General features: G+C 37.4%; 1 protein-coding gene across 3 annotated transcripts; it reads right to left on the bottom strand.

The window, feature by feature from the left end:
- Positions 1-993: 993 nt before the first annotated feature.
- On the bottom strand, positions 994-23,269 carry Slc33a1 (solute carrier family 33 member 1). 3 transcript variants are annotated; one of them, XM_026392930.2, is made up of 6 exons: positions 22,101-23,269; positions 12,310-12,500; positions 7,546-7,730; positions 7,190-7,307; positions 3,716-3,931; positions 994-2,821 (listed from the first exon to the last, which is right to left on the bottom strand). In XM_026392930.2, the coding sequence occupies exons 1-6, from the start codon at positions 22,873-22,875 to the stop codon at positions 2,654-2,656; spliced, it is 1,653 nt and encodes a 550-aa protein (XP_026248715.1). In that variant the 5' UTR covers positions 22,876-23,269; the 3' UTR covers positions 994-2,653. The 3 variants fall into 3 exon arrangements, with proteins under 3 accessions (XP_026248715.1, XP_026248718.1, XP_026248717.1); XM_026392933.2 differs by lacking the exon at positions 12,310-12,500 and having other exon boundaries at positions 22,101-22,328; XM_026392932.2 differs by lacking the exons at positions 7,190-7,307; positions 12,310-12,500.
- Positions 23,270-24,855: the final 1,586 nt, after the last annotated feature.

Genomic DNA, 24,855 nt, shown 5'->3' with positions numbered 1-24,855 from the left:
CTTCTCTTAATATTCTTTTCAAGATAATTTAAGCAACTTCACAGCTATTACTCCAGTTTTATGATTGTGCTTCACAGTGCAGCCCACAATCAAGGCCAACGCTATTACACATTTTTGGACTGCAGCCCATTCAAGATTTTAACAAAAGTTCTATCCATGAAAATTAAAAACTATACATTCAGACATTTGTAAGCAATTCAAGGGTTTCAGGGCCCCACTGAAATCTGTTTAGGGTAAAAACCCCTGCAAGAAATGGATAAAATCCAATAGGAGTTTTAGATTGCAGATGAGATTTCAAAAGTTTAATATAAAAAAGTTCTAGAGAAATCTGCTGAGGTGTTAAACTTTTTGCAACTGATAAGCCAAAAATTAAAATATTCACAATGGACAGAGTTTTTCAGTTTTAGTTTTAGCTAATTTATAAGAATTTTTCAAATTCAGCTGTATTCAGATTGTAAGCAATGCACATATGGAGATACTGACAAAAAGAGAGATCTATTCAATGCACAGTTAGCCAGTCAACATATAATGCATCAGCTGGAGGGTGTAATGTCCAGATTTGAAAGCAGGATCTGATTAGCAGGATCAACCAATCAAAAACCACACATAAAAATAAGGTAGCATTTTCTAGTACTATTCATTTACAATGAGATTCAGGTAGATCATTTATTTTAAAATGCTATTTGTGATCAATGTACACAACACAGTTGTTAATAGTTATGTGACTATTAATGAATCATTTTTGGTATACGTTACAAACATGTACCCAAATTATCCAAAACTATAATTCAAAATAATTTTTTGTTCATTTCTAGAACAAATGCAATCAATGGCTTTCACCTTATAAAGGTTTAAGATGTTTTAAAACTTCAAGTCATTAAAGATATATAGACTTAAAACTATGAAAGTGTGTGTATGTAAAACAATATGAATATTAAGAAATCTGAGCTTCTTAATCCACAAATTAAAAATTAAAATACATTTCACATGTGATAGTTAAGTGGATTTTTCTTTATTCAAGTAAACATTTTGATTATAATACATAATAATGGACAACCATGTCACAAAGTACTGTCTGTAGTCCATGGCTTTGTGTAGCCTTCTTGCCTCCAGGGTGAGTATTTTTCCGGGTGATTCTTCAGGATCTGACTGTGATGCCCAATACAGGCTTTCCAATGGCAATGCATGCGTTCTAGAGGCCACTGCCCCATCTTTCTTCAGCGTGAGCTGTTTTATCCCACCCAGTTTATCCTCCATTACTTATAAAAACCCCTTTCTAAAATTCAACCTATGTCATAAAATTAACAAAATCAGGAGTTAGTATATATATTTCCTACTAACATAAAAGTATTAAGATTTATAACCCAATCTATTTGCCCTAACCTTTAAAGAAATTTTGTAATTTCTAAAGAGTTAGAGTATCAACCCAACAAGAAATATGCAAAGACCCTTATCACTGGGTGCACATTATAGATTGGAAATCACTAATGTACTTAGAGCTTAAGTCTTCTGGAATAGCAACTCTCCACTGGTAACTACAGTGCACAAATAAGATTTTAATAAATGAAAATACAGTACCTGATTTGGCATAAAGTAATTATGAGATATTTTTTATTAGTAAAGTGCTTAAGAAACATTCAATTTTCTCCTACCACATTATTTGTCAAAGGCACAAAATGTCTCTGCTCTTTAAAACATATTACTCTTTTAAATTTCAGTTAAGTGTAAAGTTTTACTGTCTTTCCCCCTCTTGGTAATTTAAAAAAAAAAAAAAAACACTGGAACAATAATATTTAATTTTTATTTTCAAAACTTTGCCATGAACATACAAACAAGACTAAACTTGATCCCCTCAATAGCTGTCTGTGTGCCTTGAAGCACTTGTGACAAACAAAAATATTTAATTTTTAGGGTAAAAGTTAACAAGGAATCAAAATATTTTCCCCCAAATCAGGGTAGGAACAGGAGAAATCAATAAATTAAAAATCATAGCTTTCATTTTATAAAAAATAGTCTGAATAATCTTATAAATCTTTAATGCTTACAAAAGCAGGAAATACATTTAAAATAGTCTTTTTAACACAGATTCATTTGAACAATGTGGATATGGTAAGGAAAAAAAAACTAAATTAAATAATGTTTCAGTAGTCTATATTCTCAGCAAATTCCACATAAAACTTAACCAATTTATAATTCCAAGTAAGACTTTAACTGCCAACAAATCAAACTAATTGTAGTTAGAACCTGAATACCAAGTTCTCTTCCATCTAATATGCTATACCGTGGTTTTAAATACAGCTCAATGACAGGTACTGAGAACAATACTTGACTGCATGGTTTCCACCGAAGACTACTGCATTGCAGTTTAAAACATGCTTTGGTCAGTAAATTAAAAAGACATAGATCAAATAAAAAAGGCCAGAGTAGCTGTTTCCGAACTAATTTCCTGACCTTAAGAAAACTTTAAATACATTGAAAAGACAAGGAAAAAAAATGATCATACATAAAGTTACTACTTTTCAACATTTGGCATTTTATATTAATAATTTCCTTGCTTAAAATATTATTTTATACTCCTGTGCACTGATTATCATAGCTCTCTGAATTAAAACTAAACTATGGTTACCTTCTAGAATGTCCAATAGCATGTGCATTAATTGCCTCTCTTGCACTTCCATGAAGATGGTGCTTCATCCTGTAACTTTTTGAATTTTGGACCAAGAAAGAACCACCAACCAAATCCAATAAGAACACAAATAACGGATTCCACATAATAACCATCCAGGGTTGTAACACATGAGCCGCCAAGTTTTTTGCAAAGCTGTTAAAAAAGAAATAATCAAGAGTGTTCCACAATTTCAAAATGGAAGGAAGCCAGTAATTAAAGTTTCTACTTTTTAATTAAAAGGATTAATCAAAATACATTTTGATAAAACATTTCAATATTTCATTCAATTCAAATGGCAAAATAAGCTAATGTTCTTAATATGCTAATTATGCTAATATGCTAATGTAACAGGATTGAAAACAATTTTCAGTTCTTGCTATAAGCAATACTCATTTTCAAAATGAAGCTTTTCATATCTGGAAATGTGAAGAAATTTTCAATGAACTTACTCTAGAAGTTGACTAATGCTACTTTGAAATAGTTTATCAACAAACCACTCACCATTCAGTTTTAGCTACAATTGTTATATGACTACCCAGTGAATTTTTCCCTTTCTTATTATTATAAAACTTAGCTATTACTTATGCATTTACTCAACATCTATTGTATAGGATCATTACCCTCATGGTGGGGAGAGGGAGAGAGATCGTCCCTTCTTTGCTGAGAAGCATCTTTAAAGTGATCTAGTCTGGCTGTCAGAAATTGTTACATAAGTTGTGACAGATGAACTATAGGCAAATTTCCTTTTTTTTTTTTTTTTTTTTTTTGTACCAAGGATTGAACCCAGGGCACTTAACCACTGAGCCACATCCCCAGCCCATTTTTATTTTGAGATGGGGTCTTGCTAAGTTGCTTAGGGCCTCACTGTGTTCCTGAGATTAGCTTTGAACTTGGGATCCTCCTGCCTCAGCCTCCATTTACATTTTCTAGAAACTACATGCAAACGTGATTTTTCAAAAAAGATGTAGTACACAGTACTTCTAGAGGAAAATGAGAAAGTTATGTCAATATTAGTTTAATATTATCTAAAAATCAAAACATACTTACCTCAACAGCATCAGGTGTTCGACAATTCTGATTTGATGCTCCTATACACTCTTTCACTGTGAGGGGATCCACCAACCAAAGAGCAACTGTAGAGGGCCAATTTCCTCCCAAATTGGACACAGTGTTTAAAAGGGTCATGTATGTTCCTCCAATAAGTGGATCACTAACCTTTGCATTGAAAGCCATTATAGAAACATACATGCTGTACAATGTAATCTAGGGAAAAATGTAAAACTTTTCAGTATGTTGGGGATTGAGCCCAGAGCCTCCAACATGCTAAGCACATGCTCTACCTCTACACAGCACCCATATTTCCTATAATTTTACTTATAAAGCTATGATCCAAATTAAAGACATCAAAATCAGGCTAGAAATATAACTCAATGGTAGATTGCTTAGCTAGCATGTGTAAGGCCCTGAGTCCCATCCCTAGTGCCATACACACATCCCCAAACCAAAACCAAACCAAACACCATCAAAATCATGATCCTGAAAACTAATTTTTATTATCTTTACTGAACTCAATTCAACAAACATTTATTGAGCACATACTATAAGCCAGGCTTTAAGACTATGGCAATACAAGTAAGAAACAGTCCTTTTGTGCCTGAAAAATGTACGACAGATGAGAAAACGGAATCAACAGCTGTGGTAAGGTGCAGTGTTGTAAACAGAAGTGCACACATGGTACCACTAGGGTACAAACATGAGAGATTAACTCCACCATGAGCAGTCCAGGAAGCACAACACAGAAAGTGATGGGTACACTGAAGGATGCATACAGCAAAATGTCATTTCTGTACCTAAATACATACTATTTTGTTATGCGTGTGCATATATGTATTTATGCACATACATGTATTATATAGGTAAACACTCAAAGAAACATAAATAGTTTTTTTTTTATCCTATACACATACAGAAGGAAAATAGCATTTCAAAATTTGTATAAAAAACTAAAGAGAGGGCTGGGGTTGTAGCTTAGTGGTAGAGCATTTGCCTAGCAAGTGCGAGACCCTGGGTTCGATCCTCAGCATCACATTAAAAAAATTAAATTAAATTAAAGGAATTGTGTCCATCTACAACTATATATAAAAAACATATTAAAAAAAAAAACTAAAGAGGAAAACCTTCCTAAAAGCAAACAGAACTTAAAAGGCTTAAATAAACCCTCTATTTAGGAAGATGGAAACATTGTTTCTAAGAATATTCCTTGAAACACTGAGACACATTACATTATTCATTCATTCATTCATTCATTCATCTGTACTGGGGATTAACCCCAGTGTGCTTTGTCATTAAGCTACATCCCTAGCCCTTTTTCTTTTTTTAAGATAGTTGCTAAAGCTGGTCTCAAACTTAGGCTCTTCCTACCTCTGCCTCTGTCACTTGAATTACAGGCAAGTGCTGCCACACCCAGCAAGTTACACGACATTTAAAAGGTTCCTTTCACTGCAGGCTTTCTGATTGTCATTAGGACATAACTTCCTTAAGGGCAAGATTTTGGCATGATTTTCTTAGCTATATTCAGTATTAAGAATTGTTCCTGGGCCAGGTGCAGTGGCACATGCCTGTAATCCCAGTAGTTTGGGAGGCTGAGGCAGGAGGATCTTGAGTTCAAAGCCAGCCTCAGCAAAAGCGAGGCACTAAGCAACTCTGTGAGACCCTATCTCTAAATAAAATACAAAATAGGGATGGGGATGTGACTCAGTGGTCAGGTGCCCCTGAGTTCAATCCCTAGTACCAGAAAAAAAAACAACAAAGAATTGTTCCTGGCATGGATTCAGTGATCACTTAATATTTGTTAAAGGATGAGTAAGGCACTATTTACTACAGAATTGGTATGCATCGTTTCTTGAACTTACTTGGTCTTGTACCTTTTTTCCCAAAAAAACATCTGGTTATCTGAATTTCTTTGACTACATTTGGGGAAAGTCTCTAATGAAATCTAAAGTCAAACAAATAATTTTGGGATGGTAACAACATAGGTTTTCTTTATCTGCACAGTGAAGCATTGACTGAGTTAAAACACTTCTTTTTGGAGATAGGAGGTACTAGGAATTAAACACAGGCATCCTTCACCAATGAGCTGTATCTCTAGCTCTGTTTTATTTTTTGAAATAGGGTCTCATTAAGTTGCTGAGGAGGCCTCAAATTGTGATCCTCCTACGTCAGTCTCCCACGTCACTGGGATTACAGGTGTGTACCATCACACCCAGGCTAAAACACTTCTTTTGGGCTGGGGATATAATTCAGTTGGTACCGAGTGCTTGCCTTGCATGCACAAGGCCCTGGGTTCAATCCCCAGCACCACAAAACAAATAAGCCACTTCTTTTAAAATACATATGTGCCTAGCATTAACTAAGTATGGGCAAGCACACACACACACACACACAAAAAAAGTCTAGCCAGACCTCAATGATTTAGCAAACTATCTGACACGATCCACTACTGGAATTCTCCTAAATGATTTAACTGTGTGCAAAAAGCAACACTACTGAGATTAATTGGTAGCCATATTTTTAGGTGTTTGTTACTACATTAAGAACTTAGTAAATATAACTTTGAAAGGGTTTAGACAAGGTAACAACGACTTTGAAATATATATTAGCAATAACTGTGTTGAATTCCAAAGTTACTGCTGGGGCTCTGCCATTTACATGAATCACTTGCATCCAGAACAAAATACTTCATTCTGCAACAGAAGCTTAGGCAAGGCTAGAGCAAAGGGGAGATAACTTCTTTTAGGGATTATAAACACAAGTAAGCAAGAAAACCAAGCTCAACATGCAGCTTCCAAAATCACAGAGTAAACAGTAACTTTCAATACAGAATCTAAACCATAGCCTAGTGCCTTTAATCCAGTGACCATCATTAGTTTTCAATACTTTCAGAAAGAAAAGATATTATAAATTGAAGAAAGAAAGAACCCAAATCTAGGGATAGACAGGAATACTTAGAGTAAAATTAACTGGCTTTGGAATCAGATCCAAAATGTCGTACATCATTTCTCAAATTTATCTGGCCTTGTGCCTTTTTCCCCATTAAAGTGTCTGGTTATCTGAATTTCTTTGACTACACTTTAGGAAACTCTCTAATAAAATATAAAGTCAAACAACATCTTTCTTAAAAGATAAATGAATGAATCAATGAATAAATAAGAAGCTCCTTATCATGAACAGAACTCTCATTACATCAAAAGCTATCAGTTATGTTGTTTTGTTTTGTTTTATTTATGGTGCTGGGAGTTGAACCCAGGGCCTTGTGCATGCAAGGCAAGCATTCTACCAACTGAGCTATATCCCCAGCAAAAAAAAACTTTAAGTTTTAAAATTCACAATCAACTAATTTTTTCAGTTTGAGACCCATGCTGAAATAATAACATGTATTATATTTTAAGGCAGCTAAAGAAAAATACCTTCTTTATTTGGCACAGAACAGCTCACCTCCAGGGAAAACCACAGAAAGCTCACCTGGTGTAAGGCGTAACTCAGCAGCACTATGACGTAGTAATACAGAGGGAATCCTCCCTGGTGCTCTACTTTAGGAGTCCACCACACCAGGAGCGCATACTCCAATCCAAGCAGCAATCTACAAAAAAAGAGCATTGAGTTGACTTCCATTTAAGATTAAAAAACACAAACAAAAATCCATGTGCTTATCATATGGAAGACGGCTGTATCTGAAACCCGTTGAAGAGATGAAAGTGCATATATATGACACTGACATGAAAGATGCTTTTCAAGCCTTTTCCCACACATGCTAAATTCATATCAGTGATACTGATGAATGCTCCCACTTTAACCTTTACAAAGGTTTTCATTTTTACCTGTAGGGCATGGCCTTGTAAAATACATTTAGTGGTTGTGGACCTGCAGTATATTTGCTGATAATCAGAGGCAATATTATCTGTAAAGGAACCATTGGAACTGCCAGTAGAGCTAAATGTTCTTTGGGTACTCCCTCTTCTACCAATTTCAGTCCAGTTACTGCATCTGCTGCTGAAAAACCAATCTGGGGAGGGGAAAAAAAAAAAGTTACATAAGACACAGTTGATCCTGTTTTACTAATAATGTTTAATAAAAACAACAGAAAATTTAGTATCTGTAGTAATTATACATGGCTCTGATTATAATTAAGTCTCCACTTCAAAAAAGTCCAATCTGCTACAATAAACAGTATGAAAAATTCACACTTGGGCTGAGGATGTGGCTCAAGCGGTAGCACGCTCTCCTGGCATGCGTGAGGCCCTGGTTCGATCCTCAGCACCACATACAAACAAAGATATTGTTTCTGCCGAGAAGTAAAAAATAAAATAAATAAAAAAAACCCTCTCTCTCTCTCTCTCTCTCTCTCTCTCTTAAAAAAAAGCTTAAAAAAACAAAGAAAAGAAAAATTTACACTTACTGAATTGTATATTTTAAGTTTAAAAGAAAGACCTTTAAGTCCAAGAAGTCCAGTTGAAATGAGGTGTTGCTGCCACATGTATATATTTTTGATGATTTCTAATAGATCACAACAAAGCTCCTAAGGACATCTAATGTTTCACTGTAATGTCATTGAGAGAGTGAATAAAATTTCGGGGGGGGGGATGATGCAGTTAGATTAATTCTTAAAAACAACAACAAAGACAGGCGTAGAAGTGCACACCTGAAATCTCAGTGACTTGGATGGCTGAGGCAGGATGATCAAAAGTTCAAGGCCAGCCTGGGTAATTTTGTGCAACCCCGGCTCAAAATAAAAGATAAAAAGGGCTGGGAAGAGTTCAGTGGTAAAGGATCCTTCTTCAATTCCCAGTATAAAAAATAAATAAATATTAATGAATAAACTGCACATATTGCACTATTGTGTTGCGATGAAGAACACTAGCATTAGACGTGAGGCTACACATTGTATAGTCCATTTATATATACAACTTAAAAGCAAGAAAAATAAATCTATGGTTTTAAAGCAACTCCTTACACATAGCTAGGCACAGTAAAAATTAGTACAACCTTCTGCAAAGCAGTTGAGTAATCACATTCTCTGACCTACTAGCTGCCCATTGAAGAATATTAGAAAAAATATTCAGAACACTAAATAAAAAGAAACACAAAAATGGTGCATTTTATAATTAAAAAAACATAAACAAACTGAATATATAACAGAAAAATGACCGAGTGGATTAGGGCAAACTATCATCATAGCCATTCTGTAGCTATAAAAAGCATGCTTTCAAAAACCACTTAATGATACTGTAATATATTTTGAATAGACTAAAAAATTACAATGATCCAATTCTACTTTTAAAGTATATGTGTAAATATATATATGAAACGTATTTATACACACATATGTGTACACACATATGGAGAAAGAAAAAAAGGAGGGCTAAAAGAAAACATGCCAAAAATATTTATTTAGGACCCACGATTGAACCCAGGGGCACTTAACCAATGAGCCACACCCCTAGCTTTTTTGTATTTTATTTATAGACAGAGTCTTGCTGAATTGCTTATGGTCTTGCTGAGTTGCTGAAGCTGGCTTTGAACTTTTGATCCTCCTGCCTCAACCTCCCGAACCACTGGATTACAGATATGCACAGTAATATTAATTTCTAAATGATTACTTAGGTAATGTTATCTTGCTTGAACTTTTCAGCATTTTCTAAACTTTCTTTCCCTATCACTAAAGAGGAGAAAAAACTCACTATTTAAAATAAAAGTATTTTGACTGGCATGAGATGAAATCTTTTTTTTTTTTTAAAGAGACAGTGAGAGAGAGAGAATTTTCAATATTTATTTTTTTTTTTAGTTCTCGGCGGACACAACATCTTTGTTGGTATGTGGTGCTGAGGATCGAACCCGGGCCGCACGCATGCCAGGCGAGCGCGCTACGGCTTGAGCCACATCCCTAGCCCCATGAGATGAAATCTTAAAGAGTAGTTTTGATTTGCATTTCTCTAATTACTAGAGATGTTGAATTTTTTTTTCGTATATCTGTTCATCAATTGTATAGCTTCTTCTGAGAAGTATCTTTTCATCTCCTTAGTCCATTTATTTGGTGTTAAGTTTTTCAGTTCTTTATATATCCGGGAGAGTAGTGCTCTATCTGATGTGCATGTGGCAAAAATTTGCTCACAAAATATAGGTTCTCTCTTCACCTCATTGATTGTTTCTTTTGCTAAGAAGCTTTTTAGTTTGAGTCTATCCCATTTATTTATTCTTGATTTGATTTCTTGCACTTAGGAGTCTTTTGTTAAGGAAGTCATAATTATCAAGTATACAAACAATAAATGTTGGTGAGGATGTTGGGGAAAAGGCACATTCATACATTCCTGGTGGGACTGTAAATTGGTGCAACCAATCTGGAAAACAGTATGGAGATTCCTTAGAAAACTTTGAATGGAACCACCATTTGGCCTAGCTATCCCATTCCTCCACCTACACCTAAAGGACTTAAAATCAGCATACTATAATAATGCAGCCACATTAATGTTTATAGCAGCTCAACTCACAATAGCTAAACTGAGGGAAAAAAAACTAGATGCCTTTCAATAGATGAATGGATAAAGAAACCGTGGTATGTATGTATGTATGTATGTGTGCATGTGTGTATATAGACACACACACACACACACACACACACACACACAATGGAATATTACTCAGCATTAAAAAAAATAAAATTATGTCATTGCAGGTAGATGAAGTTGGAGAATATCATACTAAGCAAGGAAAGCCAATCCCAAAAAACCAAAGGCCAAATGTTCTCTCTGATAAAAGGATGCTGATCCATAAGGGAATGGGGCATGGGAAAATTAGAGGAACTTTGGGCAAAGGGGAGGGATAGATAGGGAGGAGTTATGGGGGCAGAAAAGATGGTGGAATGAAATGGATATCATTACCCTAGGTACATATGACTGCACATATGGTGCGACACTACATTGTGTACAACCAGAGAAATGAAAAGTTGTGCTGCAATTGTGTACAATGAATAAAACTGCATTCTGCTATCATGCGTACCTAATTAGACAAATTTTTAAAAAGTCATCACATTACTAATGCCAATATGTCTATTAAAAAGAAGTCAATACATCGAGGTAACCAGAAGAATGAGAAATTATATTCCATCATATATAATGTATCAAAGGGAATCCTATGATGTACAATTAATTAAAATAAAAATAAATAAATAAATAAATAAAGCAAAGCCAGACATGGTGGTGCACCCTGTAATCCTAGCTACTCTGGAGGTTTTGAGGCAGGAGGAATATAAGTTCAAGGCTAGCCTCAGCAACTTAATGAGACCCAGTCTCAAAACCAAACTTTTAGGGCTGGGGATATAACTCAGTTGGTAGAGAGCTTGCCTCGAATATTCTAGGCTCTTGGTTCAATCCCCAGCACCATTAAAAAAAAAAAAGAAGCAGCAGCTTTTTAAAAAAGAGCTGGGGATGTAGCTCAGAAATAGAGCACTTGCCTAGTGGGAAATCCTACCTAGTTCAATCCCCTGTATGGTGGAAAACAACAAAAGAACAACAAAAAACAAGAAGAAAGCAAGGAAGCTATAATATTTTGATCCCTCTAGAGGGATCAAAAGATAGCAATAAAGTGCTTATGAAGATAGGTTTACATAGATAAAATAAAAATCTTGCCAGGCATGGTGGCACATGCCTTTAATCCCAGCAGTTCAGGAGGCTGAGGCAGGGAGATCGCAAGTTCAAAGCCAGTCTTAGCAAAGAGCAAGGCACTAAGCAACTCAGTGAGACCCTGTCTCGAAATAAAATACAAAACAGGGCTGGGGATGTGGCTCAGTAGTCGAGTGCCCCTGAGTTCAATCCCCAGTACGGAGAAAAAAAAAAATTCTGTAAGATTCCAGATTTAACGAATATTAATCCCTCCAGTAGCAAAGCTCCCTCCAATAAACTATACTTACCTTTCTTTTAACATGTCGTAAAAATATTTCAGAACTATAAAACAGAGACATTTAACAGACTAAGTCACCAGTAATCTCATGTATTTTATGATTATTTCTTTTCAATATTTTAAAAAACAATCCAATGGATTTTTAAACAGGCTTCTAATATTCAAACACTTCTACACCTTTGTAAAACACTCAGTTAATAATTTCACTACCCGAGAATTAATGGTATACTTGTTATAACAGTACAGAACTATTGCTGTTTTTCAAATATATATATTTTTAGTTGTAGGTGAACACAATACCTTTATTTTAGTTTTAGGTGGTGCTGAGAATCAAACCCAGTGACTCATTCGTGCTAAGCGAGCGCTCTACCACTGAGCCACAACCTCAGCCCAACTATTGCTTTTTTAAGGCATTCATTTCTACTCCCAGCATTAATGTTGTTAATTAAATAAATCAGCAGTTCTTCACACTGACATAAATCTTTTCAAGATCCCAAAACATTTATCTTACTTTGAAATTATTTTTGATAACCTCATTAAGTCATTTAAAATACATTTAATAAAAATGTTCTTTTTTGTTGTTAAATTATAATGGCAGTGAAAAGGAACTTATATGAAAAGTTATTGAAACTATTCCCTGATATTGGTAATTACAACAGAATGGTACATTTGCTTTATCAGTTTCTTACCTTTGAAGTTAGAATCAGAAGGCAAAATGTCAGAACTGCTGGCATTTTTATAATTGTAAAAAGCAGCTTGTAAGTATCTGTGATCCCTTGTGTTTCTTCTTTTACTACCGATACTTCTTTGTTTTCTTTTTTCAGAAAGGCAACTAATGTCGTTGTTATTAAAAATATAGTTCCCCAGAAAAAAAGAAAATCTGAAATTAAGAATGTTTTAAATCTGTAATTAACTTTTGAAATGACATAACTTCATTGATGCTAAATAATTCTGTTTACAACTTTTCCTCAACTAAAAAAATTTTTTTTAATTTTTTTAAAAATCAAGTGATATAGGTGCCTATCTATTAGGCCCCACATGAGGCACAACAAGTAACAGTCCTACTTCTGCTAAATCTGCATTAAAATACCCAGATCCAGAATAGGCATGCAAGACTTTACCATGGAAAAAGCTTGACTGAGTTGAATAAAACAAGGACAGGGCTGGGGGTAGGAGATGTTCTTCATATCCCAGAAGATTCATCAGTTATACTTACACACACCATTTCAGCTCTTTATTACAACAATGCAGACAATAAGCAACTGATGATTATTTACATTAGATTTTTCGTTTCTAAACTGTCCAATGTTTTTGATGTTTATTATTATATTGTGTGCATGTATGAATATGTAACAATAAATCCCATTGTGTACAACTATAATACACTAATAAAAAATGTGAGGAAAAAATAAATTAAAATTTTTAAAAAATCTTCTTAAGGCTTGATGATACATACTTATAATCCCAGAGAAAGAAGGATCATAAATTAAAGGCCAACCTGGGTAATTTAGAGAGACCCAGTCTCAAAATAAGCCGGGCACAGTGGAGCACACCTGTAATCCCAGCAATTCAGAAGCTGTTAAGTTCTGAAAAAAATACATAATACTTTCACTGTGACTAGAAATTCCAATTAGTAATTTCTATATAAATCTTTAAAAATGTTTTCCAGGGCTGGGGATATAGCTCAGTTGGTAGAGTACTTGCCTCGCATGCACAAGGTCCTGGGTTCAATCCCCCGTACCACATACACACACACACACAATTTGGCAAGTCTTACTGTATGTTAATTGTACCTCAATAAAATTGACATAAAAATTGTTTAAAAAAATGTTTGCCAGTTATATACTACTTTAAGAGTTCTATTTATCTAGGGGAAATAAACACCTCCTCCTCCTCCTCCTCTCTTCTTTTTGTTTTCTTTTGGCAGTACCGAGAACTAATCCAGGGCCTCACATATACTAGGCAAGCACTCTACCATTAAGCTACATCCTCAGCCCTTTTTTAGTTTGAGACAAGGTTCTGCTAAATTGCTCAGGATGGCTTTGAACTTGTGATTTTTCTGCCTCTACTCCCAAGTAGCTTGGATTACAGGTGTGGAATAAGATCAAACAGGTTTCAGTAAAGCTTGCAGCTAAATTTATTCTTAATTTCTTTGTGCTATGAGGAAAAAATATCAGTACACACGAAAGGAGTACTGACGACAATGGATCATTTAGAGCCCAAATTCAAGGGCTTTCCATACCTCATACAAACAAGAACAAAAAAAACCAATAGCCAATGAACAGTTTAGCCTCTCCCAGAAGTTTATGAATACATTTATTTTAAATAATGATCACTAGATTATTTATTTTAAAATTCATGTATTTCTTCTTTCATTTATTGATTCCTTTTGTGGTACTGGGGACGGAATCCAGGGCCTCCCAAATGCTAGGCAAATGCTCTACCACTGAACTATATACACCACCAACACTTTTTATTTTGAGACAGGGTTTCACTAAGTTGCCCAGGCTGCCTGGAAATTTGGGATCCTCTTCCCAAGTGGCTGGGATTAAAGACGTGCATCGCTCTGCCCAGCAAATCATTATTTATTCATATTACTTTGATGTTAGAGAACATCCATAGCATGATATAACAATCACTGTAAAGACATATCATTATTAAAAATATATAAATACTGCATCATTAACAATTTGGTTAATTTTGATACATGCATTTTATCAGCAAAAACATTGATATATAAACATATGATCAAGATGTCAAAGCTGATGATGTTCAAGTTTCATAAATATGATTTTTAAACGAAGACCTGTAAAGTAGCTATAAGATCTTACCTAGTATACCTACCAATGCAAAAATTAAGAGCATGTAACATTCATCAGAGACCAAAAGCATACAAAAACTAGCACCTGAGTGTCTATTACATAAACACTGGGAAAAACAAGGATATCTCATTTAAATTTTAGAAACCTCTGACCAAGACAGACAATATATTATTCCTACTTTGTAAACAAACAAGATCATGAACCATACGTGCCAGAGGTGTGATTCAAACTCAGGTCTAGTCTCAAAACAAGAATGTTTCCATTACTTGACCAGATGCTCAGATATACCCACAGCAAGGAGACTCTTTTCTACCAGCCAGATACCCTTAAAAGAACAGGTATACATTTTAGTTAATTCAACCATGAGGTCTGGAACATGGATGCTACCGAACTTCTTTAAACTGGCTACTTGTATCACACCCCCCCATCTCCTCCTCTCCATATGGTGGTATGCCAAAGGGAATGCCAATCCATAGAATAAACAAATTTCCTAAAGAATTCATTCTATTTGTTTGTGTGGGTAGGAGTACTGGGGATTGATTCCAGGAGGCACTCCCATCCCTTTTTATTATTTGAGAACAGAGTCTTGCTAAGTTGCTGGGCTAACCTGGAACTTGAGATCCTCCTACCTCAGCCTCCACAGTATTACAGGCATGAGTTACCAAACCCACATGTAGCTTTCTCAATAATTTATAGGGAAATACTGCAATAACAATATATTGGAGAAGGAAAATTTCCAAGATTTATGATAAAACATTATACTTTGAAAAAACTTTAAAGTTTTAAAGGCTTTCATTGAGAACTTTGGACTTTTGTGGTGTAGAATCACTCTTCCACCATTGGAAGAGAGAAAAAATAAGCAGCACTGACTGATACAACCTGCCTTGGCTCAGGTCAGGTTCCCTCCCTGCAGCTCTAACAATTCGGAAATTAACTTCAGTCCTTCAGAAGCCAATGGTAGGAAAGCAACCTGATAACTTCTAATCTAAATAAACAGTCAGGCATTCCTTTCACTTTCTTGGTTTTGGTAACGCTCTACTCCACCAGTCAGGGCATGAAGGGTCTGGATACCCACCCAGTTCAAGGCTCTCATTTTCACAGCAGAGAAAACTGAAGCAGTAATATTATAGTCTGACCCTGGGCCCTCACCTGAAATTTAGCAGAAATAGACCTTTCTTTTATTCCACAAATCTCTCCCTTAAACATTGTTCAAAATAGCCAAGCCACTGAAGAGAACTCACACAAAACATTGTTTGGCTTGGGGCTTGAGATATAGCTCAGTTGGCAGAGTGCTTGCCTTGCATGCACAAGGCCCTGGGTTCGATCCCCAACGCCAAACAAATAAACAAACAACACACTGTTTTGTTTATACAACGTACTCCTCTTACTTGAGGGGTTAGGTTTCTAAAAGACAGCATGTATCTCAAATAAAGGGTTAATTTGGAAATCATCCCAATTTCTTATATTTCTTAATCCAGCAGGAAGGTACAACTTATGCAATCACATGTTATTTCATTAATTCCAAGAATGTTGGGTTTTCCTCCAGAGGTAGAAGAGATTATTATTTCATTAGTCAAGCACCAACTGAAGCAGCTGGCTTTCAATTAAGGGGCATGTCATTCCACTAGACTCAAACTCAGCCTACCACATAGGACTGAGGCTAAGAGGCCAATATACTCAATGCTTCCAAGTTACCTTAACTCTGTTGCTTTTATTACTGAATACATGTTAGTAAATCACTGTTCTGGCCAGACACAAAATTCATTTAACTAAAAACATATCTCTATTCTGAAGCTATGACAGGAGGTTCTTGCATCAACTTTTACAACCTTTGTACAATATGACATCCCTCAATCTTTTGAGCTGAAGTCAGATTTATAAAACTGTTGGCACTCACATCACATCAAGATTCAAGGTTGGAATCAGCAGTTGCAGTTTGGCAACTTCATCCTCTTCAGACAGTATTCATGTAATTATTCCAGTATTTTATTTTTAAAATTTTTTTAGTTGTAGATGGAAACAATACTTTATTTATTCATCTTATGTGGTACTGAGGATCGAACCCAGTGCCTCACACGTGTGAAACAAGTGTTCTACCACTGAGCTATAACCCCAGACCCTCCAGTATTTTATTTTATTACAACTTATATTGTGCTATAAAATTAACAGACTATGTAACTATCAGACCACTAAAAGAAAAAACAAGAACACCAATGATGGCAAGGATGGAAAGAAACTGGATCACTCATTCATTGCTGGCAGGAAGATTTAATGGCACGGTTACTATGAAAAATAGTTTGGCAAGGCCTTTCAAAACTAAAAATGGACTTTCCATACAACCCAGCACCTGTTATCTTAGACATTTTTCCCAGGGAAAGGAAGACTTATTTTCAGATAGTAGAGTCAAAAACTAGAAAGAACTCCTTCAATAGATCTGTTACTAACTGAACTGAACTCCTTCAATAAATGTGTTACTAAAAAAAAACTGTGGCAAATACTAACAAATACTTCTGCAGGACTTGGCTGTGCATGCCTGTAACCCCAGCTACATGGGAGGCTAAGGTAGGAGGATCATGAGTTCAAGGACAGCCTGGACAATTTAATGAGACTTTGCCTCAAAAAAGTTAAAGAGACAAAGGCTGGGGATGTTAAAACACTACTGAATTCAACTTCAAGTACTGTAAAAAAAAAAAAAAAAAAAGCAAATAAAATACTTTTCAGAAATAAAAAGAAACCATTAATACATACAACTTCGAGAAGCCTCAAAGAAATGATGCCAAATGAAGAGAGTCAGTTTCCAAAGGATACTGAATGATTTAATTTAAGAAATGACAATTATAAAGATGAAAAACAGATTAATGGCTACCAGGATTTAGGGATGGGTGGAGAGGAAGAGAATGGATAGTTACAGAGGCAACATAAAGGAATCCTATAAGGAACCATCACAGCTGATTATCGTTGGGACATGGGATGAAATTGCTCAAAACTACACACTTAAACACACACACACACACCACTAGTGTGTACATACTTAACTTGTGAAATCTGAACCAGGTCCACAGATTGTATCCACATCAATTTATTGGTTTTGATGTTATACTCTAGGTGTGTAAGATGTTGACAAGAAGCAAGAAGGGTACATGAGATTTTCTAAAACACTTCTTTACAATTTCTGGTGAATCTATAATTATTTGAATATAAGTTTTAAAAAATATGTGGAAAGTTTATATAGGTGAAAGTTCTAAGATTGTGCTAGAATTCAAACAAAAAAGTTAGAAATCTCTAGGCATGTTACAATCACCTATTCTACAGTTTAATGAATGACCATTGAATTTTAGCCAGTATAGACAGTATTCCCAAAAAGAAGGAAAAGAATGAAATTAAAGAACAAGTATAAAATGCAAGATTTATTCACAATTGTGTCTAAAGAATGGTAAAATTAGGGATTTTATATTTCACATTTTTAATTCTCTAGAAACAGAACACCTCTTTGTATTAGGTAAGTCTATTTTGCCTTCTCAGATTATAGTTTTTTAGTACACTAAACATGAAAGTAGGATACTGCTTATAATTAGTCACTGTGATTCTTACTCTGATAAAGTTATATAGTAAAGGCTAACACAATTGGCCTCTAATTCTCACCATTAGAAGTGAAATTCAAACTAAGATATAAGACAAATAATTTTTAAATTTACAGTGTATTTTGTAAATGAACTAACCACACAAAAGCATTTTCTAGTTCTTTACTTGATCAAGAAAACACACAATATCATTTCTTCTTTTCTTTGTATTTAAACAAAAAAAGTTATAAGACTTTCCTTCTGGGGTGTGGGTTTTTGGTTTCTAATGTCTAACCCCAGCACTCCTCCATTTATCTCACTTTACCACTTAGGCCCCAAGATTTGAAAATAAGTTCAAAAAGATCCACCAGATTGATTACTTTGTTCCATCGAAGACAAAAAGGGAGCTAAACACAAGAGTTTTGTATCATCATACTTTGAATGACATTAGCTTTTAAGATAATGAATTGTTTTCTAAATGTTTTAAAAAATAAATGTTACTTTTAAACTGTTATACATTAAAGTTGAACTTTTGCCAGGCGCAGTGGTGCATGCATGTAATACTAGTGGCTTGGAAGGCTGAAGCAGGTGGATCATGAGTTCAAAGCCAGCCTCAGCACTAAGAAACTCAGTGACACCCTGCCTCTAAATAAAATACAAAACAGGACTGGAGATGTGGTTCAGTGGTCCAGTGCCCATGAGTTCAATTCCTGGTCCCAAATAAATAAATAAATAACTTAAAGATTGAACTTTTAGGTGTTTAGCTGTGTGAGTTTTAACACATGCAGAGATTTCAAATCACTACCACCATAATCAAGATACAGAAGAGGCCAGGTATAGTGGTGCACAACCATAATCTAGCTACCTCAGAGGCTGAGGTAGGAGAATCACAAGTAGGAGTTCAGCCTGGACAATTTACAGACACCCCCCCCCCCGCCCCCGTTTCAAAATACCAAAAACAAAAAACAAAAAAACCAAGGCTGGGATGTAGCTCAGTGTACAGTACCCCTAGGTTCATTCCCCAGTATGGGGGGTGGGGGAGATACAATTTCATCACCTCCCAAACTCCCTCATGCTATCCACTAATACTTACCTAACTTCTCTCCACCCACAACCCTAAGCTAAAAACTACAGATCTGTTCTCCATTTGTATACTTTTGCCTTTTTGAGAACATAAGGTAATGTTTTAACCTTAGATGTGGATGCTAAATGATGTACTTCCGTATATATAACTGGTCTATTTAGTAATGGGCCAATTAGTCCTGCCTCAATTCTAAAAAGAAGGCCTAGTTGCATAAAGGGAATTTCCAGCTTTTCTTGAATATATATAAGATCTAGTAATCCTGGGATCCTACTGCCACAAGAAAACAATTTATTGGAATTGAAACTCTTACCTTTATAGGGGTATGGGTTTTCATGTCATCATTGTCCCCTCCAATTCATAAACTCTCGCACCAACTCAGTTGACTCATTTACATTATCCATTTACCCACTTCATCATTTTGGTTCACAAATCTTCACTATAAACTGAGTTCCTTGGGAACAGAAAATTCCCGGGGTTTATTAAATCATAACACCTACCACCTGGATAGCACCAAACTGGCATTTAGTGCTGAGTAAATGGCCTAGACAGTTAAAAAAATTAACACAAAAACTTCAATCTGTCATTTCTGGAATAAGGCACTCCACAGCAGGTTGTTTAGACATCAGGACTTACAGTGTTTAGACATCAGGAATTACAGTGTTGCTTTTCTCTGGTAGGAAAGTACAGTCAGCAAATGATTATGTTTAGGTTTCAAGGTTTTTCCTAATGCCTATCCTACCAACTATAGGAAAAGCACCAGATAAGGACTCAGAAAACAAACTACCAGTACATGTCTATCTCTCTCTAATCAATTGACTTCAGTTTCTCTCTCTCTCTCTCTCTCTCTCTCTCTATATATATATATATATATATATATATATATACACACACATAAAAGAATGAAATATATGAACTTTTCAAGTAATAAAACTTTATGTTCTTCTGGATTACTTTCATCATTTCTTGCAGCTTGAAAGGTCTCTCTTCGCCTCTAAGGATTCTTGAAAACCAGAAAGCCTATTTCTTTCTTTCTTTCTTTCTTTTTTTAACAAATAGCTTAAGTATTTTATTTGCAACTAAGCTTGTTAACACTATATAATGAAAATGTACAAAGAATAATGTTGCAGTTTTTGGTTAGATTTAAGTCAGACATTCATTAATAAGGAATCTTTGAATGTGAATATTCCAGAAATTTCTCTAAGCCATTTGATCAGAACAATTGTCTCTGAATATTACCTTACTTTGGAAGGTATTAGCATATTTGAATTAAACTCAAAGATTTTCAAAATAAGCCATAATTTAAAAAACCTATTCTATGTTCAAACAAAACAATTTTAATATAACTTTCCTTTCCAGAAACAATAAAGGAAACAAGGTATTTTGTAAAACGTGGTCCTGAACAAGTCACAGTAAAAAATAAATGTATACTTAACTCCACCTCCTCAAAACAGAGTCTACTTTCTGTTCTGCAGCCTTGAAACAAGGTGAAGAACAGCCTATAAGCAACTTCTGGTAGGGGGTTGCCAAAACAAAGCTCAAGCAGTTGAACATGGACACTTCAGAAGAATTTGGGGGAACCTGACCAAAGAATCTGAATTGTATTTTTAATAACTAATACAAAGGTGAAGTGGTTCCTCCCAAGTAGCAGTGCTGCTGAGGTCTGGCCCAGTCCCTTGCTCAACTATACTATGCTCCCGAGGAAACCCCAATGCTTCTGCTCCAGGAGAGACTGTTTCCCTTTAGAGGTTCAGTGTCCAGGGAGCTCTTTGATTGTATGAATGAGTTGAGCAGCGACTCCAAGGGGTATTTTAACCAGAAAGCCTATTTTTTGAGTTCAGGATTATCTTGGATCCCTGAAGGTACAAAAAAAGCCAATCTCAGCCTAATAAGGCTTTGTGTCTAAAGGGTTCTACTCTCATCTTAGCTTTTCTGTTCTAAATTTACTTTTTCAAGTACTACTTTGTAATCACAGAACATATTCAAAATTTAAAAAAATTATGCCTCCTTTTAATAGATTTTCTAAACAGTGCCTGTATGTTTAACTCTTCTTTAATTATCTAAACAATTTCATTTGTTTCATGATTTTTTCTTGTTAAGTTCCTCAAAATGATTGGTTATAGCAAGGGACTTAGCTCAGTGGTACAGCACTTGCCTAGCACGTGTAAACCCTGTCCCCTGCCCACCCCCCCCAAAAAAAAATCCACTGAAAAAAATTTGAAGGAGAATAAAACTAAAATGTTTAAACCCCAAAATAGAAGCGCTACATGTAAGTTAAATAAAAAAGTAAACTATTTTTAGAATCTACTGGAGAAAAAAGTTCAAATTCCATAGTTACTAAAACAGCTATTCAAAAGATTAAGTAAGTCTAAACAAAAATCCAGCAAAGAACAAAATAACTGCTATCTGCAATGCAATGCCCACTCCAGCAGGCAGTCAATGACTGGCAACTCTAGGCTCCCCCAAATGGACCATCTCTCCATTCCTTGGCACAGGGACTGTGTCTTATTCACAGGAGGCCCTTTGAATCCTGTCACATGAGCGACTCAATGATGGGTGAATGAATTAACAACCCTGCTCCATTCACTAGAAGGCTAGATGAGGACAACCGGCACAAGACTGGGGTGGGAATGGATCTGAATGGAGCTGGAAATCTCAATCCCACAAAACCCAAAGGTAAAAATGTGAGCCCACGAGCTAGCCTTTTAAAAAAAAAATGTGCATCTGAGACTCAAACAAGTGCCCGTGGGTCCCTAAACTGAGAGTTTTGTTATTTTCTGGGTTGCTTCTCCCTATTCACTGTAGGGTACTGATCAACTACCACTGCTGTACAAGCAGTCGTTCGGCTTTATTGTACTTTCAAAGCCCGCTTTAACCGGACAGAAAACACACCTCGAGTAATCTACCGCGAAGATTTCCAGCAAATTAAATAATGAGCTTCCCTGCGACGTCAAACACACTGTCCGAGGGACCCAGACACCTAAGATAGACTTAGCGAAATGGTTTAAATACACTACCTGAAAGAGTAACAATTCCCCTTGGTTGAGGCTGAAACCGCAAATATTTGTTACAAAAGTCGGCTGATTCAAGGGCCAAAAACAAAACATTGCCCAAAAAGTAGCCAGCGGTTTGGCCCACGGAATTGCAGGTGGAAGCATAGCCCACGTTTTCTCGGGATAACATAGTTAATGCCCAGCCATCCACCGCGATGTCCTGCGTGGCGGCCAAGAATTCAAACAAAAAGAACGTCACGGTGAGAGTGACCACGTCGGGGGTCCTACCGTCGGTATTCCCGAGCAAACGGTCCACCTGGGTGGACAAGTAGATCATGAAGAGTCCTAATATGTACTGTGTAGGGACCAGCCAGGATTTGCGCCGACCGAAGTTCTTAAAGTAGACCGCGTCCACCAACGGGGCCCAGAGCAACTTGAGACTGAAGGGCCAAAAGACGAAGCTGAAGAAGGCCTGGTCCGTGTAGCTGACGTTTTTGCTCTGCAGGATGAGCGGGATGCTGCCTGCCAGGCCCAGCGGAATGCCCTGGAGCACGTAGAGAAACAGCAGCAGCAGAATGCTGCTGAGCTCGGCCCGGCAGCCGCGCGGGGCTTTGGGGAAGTCCACGGGGTTGGGGTCCCTCAGGAGGGCCTCCCGGTCCCCCTCCCCGCCCGCTGAGGCAGGGTGACTGTCCTCCCAGCTGCCCGGCGGCAGGGGGCCGCTCTTCATGTCCAGAGTGTGGTTGAAAGTCCCTGGCCGCCGCTGCCGACTGTTGTCCTTGTGGGAGAGAGTGGGCGACATGTCAGAGACGAGGCAGAGCCCCGCCTGCGGCGGGCCCGGGCTGAGCGTGTTGGCTCCGTCGGGTCCCAGGTCCAAGGCGGGCGCTGTGGACCCGGGCCTCGGGCTTCCAGGAGAGGCGGGGGTCCTTCCCACTGCGGCCCCGAGCGCTCAAGAGCGCAGCCAGTCCCCGAGCCGGCACCGACGCCTGGGGACGCGCCCCTCGGAGCCGCTTCAGGGATCCCGGAGGAGCCCCCGGGGCGGCCGCACCGGGCTCGGGGCTGGAGGAGGCGGCCGTGGTGATGTGTGGACAGACGGTCGGCACCCCGCCACTTCCAGCCCTTGCCGCCACCAGTGCGGCAAAGAAGACTTTCTCCACAGGACTCCCAAGAACAGATAACTTCCTGCCTCAAGCTTCAGGAAGCGGTCCCTCTCTCAAATAGGTCCCCTCCCGGCCTCCAGAACTAGCCAATCAGGACACGCTCCCGCGACCTAGCTCGGAAACAATGCTCCGTGGGAACCCTTATTCCCTGCGGTCCGGACCTTCGAGGGGCACTAACGCCGGCGTACCGCGGAGGCTCTGTGAGCGCATGCGGCTGTCTGGACTGCGTGGGCCTCGCTCATTGGGTTGCTCCGCCACGTGACGGGCACGCCGGGCACGGGCAGCGCTGGCCAGCGGTGGCCGCAGGGCGGTACTCTTGGCAGCATTTAAGGCTCCGTGGGTGTAGTTAAGTTCGCTGTGGGGCTTCGCGCTGTGGGGTCTGCTGCTGTGTGGGCCAGTAGGGGGAGAGGACCCGAGGGTACAAGTCAGGACGCCAGGTCGCTCCGTGCCCCAGAGCAGTGGGAAGAAGCCTGGCAGAGTGGCCTTTATGGAGTGACTGCAACTGCCGAAGACGCCAGGCTTGCCTGCAGCTGCGGGCGCGATGGAAGGAATATGTGAACCCTGATGATCGTCCCCAGCCCCCGCGGGCTGGGGCGGTCTGGTTCTGAGACGTATCACACCTCTCCATGTGCCACTGTGGAAGATCCTGTGAGCTGTCACCATTGGCATCCTTGGCATTCTAAGTGGCTCCCCTTTCTTAGAATTCTTGGCAAAGCATAACAAGGTCTTGGAAGTGGGGATACTGAGAAATCAGATTTAATAGTTGAGTGATGCCCAAGAATTTTATTAAATCCCCGATTGTGTAATTTTCAGACATCGCTTAACCTGGTATTAATAATACATTGTTTTTCCACTTTAATACTTTACATTTTTACCTTAACAATTGTAATTGTATACATATGCTGCCCGTACATGTGTGCTTCCAACCATAGATGATTCCTCTTAATTGTTTTGCTGTTTACCCCACAGGAATTTGAGAGTCTTTTTTTTTTTTTAAGCAGAAAATGACAACTATTAAAATCTTCTAAATTTTGTCAAAGAGAAGAATAGCTTATGGTGTCATATAAGTGAGACCAATCAGGATTGAGTTTAAAAACCCATAAGTGGAGTATACAACATTCTGGACTCAAATGCTATCTATCTCTAAGAGTAACTGTGCCGTGGACGAATTACTTATCTTACTCTCAATTTCAAGGAATATGAGAGTTTATAATATTTACAAGACATCAGGAGGATTAAAGGAAGCAACATAGGAGACCATGAATAGTCAGCATATGGTTTTGTTTTCAAAGATAAGAAAATATTTAATAAGCTATTGTTTCTTGCCCCTCACCCAACTCCTTATTATTTTAATAAACCTAGACTCTCAGGATATTGCAAATGTAGCAGAATTCCATGTACCCTTCACCTAGCTTCCCCTAGGACAACACCTTATATAACTACAGTACAATAAACTCAGGAAGTGATCTCTGTAAAACATTAACTAGACTAATAACTAGCCTTATTTAGATTGCACCAATTTTTACATGCACTGGTTGGTGTGTATTCCCCTTATGCTGTATTTTTTAAAAAAATTAGTTGTAGACAGTCACAATACATTCATTTAATTAATTTATTTTTAT

Source organism: Urocitellus parryii, chromosome 2 (genome assembly GCF_045843805.1).
Source record: "Urocitellus parryii isolate mUroPar1 chromosome 2, mUroPar1.hap1, whole genome shotgun sequence".
Lineage (NCBI taxonomy): Eukaryota > Metazoa > Chordata > Mammalia > Rodentia > Sciuridae > Urocitellus > Urocitellus parryii.
The sequence above is the reverse complement of the archived record's forward strand: the minus strand, read 5'-3'. Positions and strand labels throughout refer to the sequence as shown.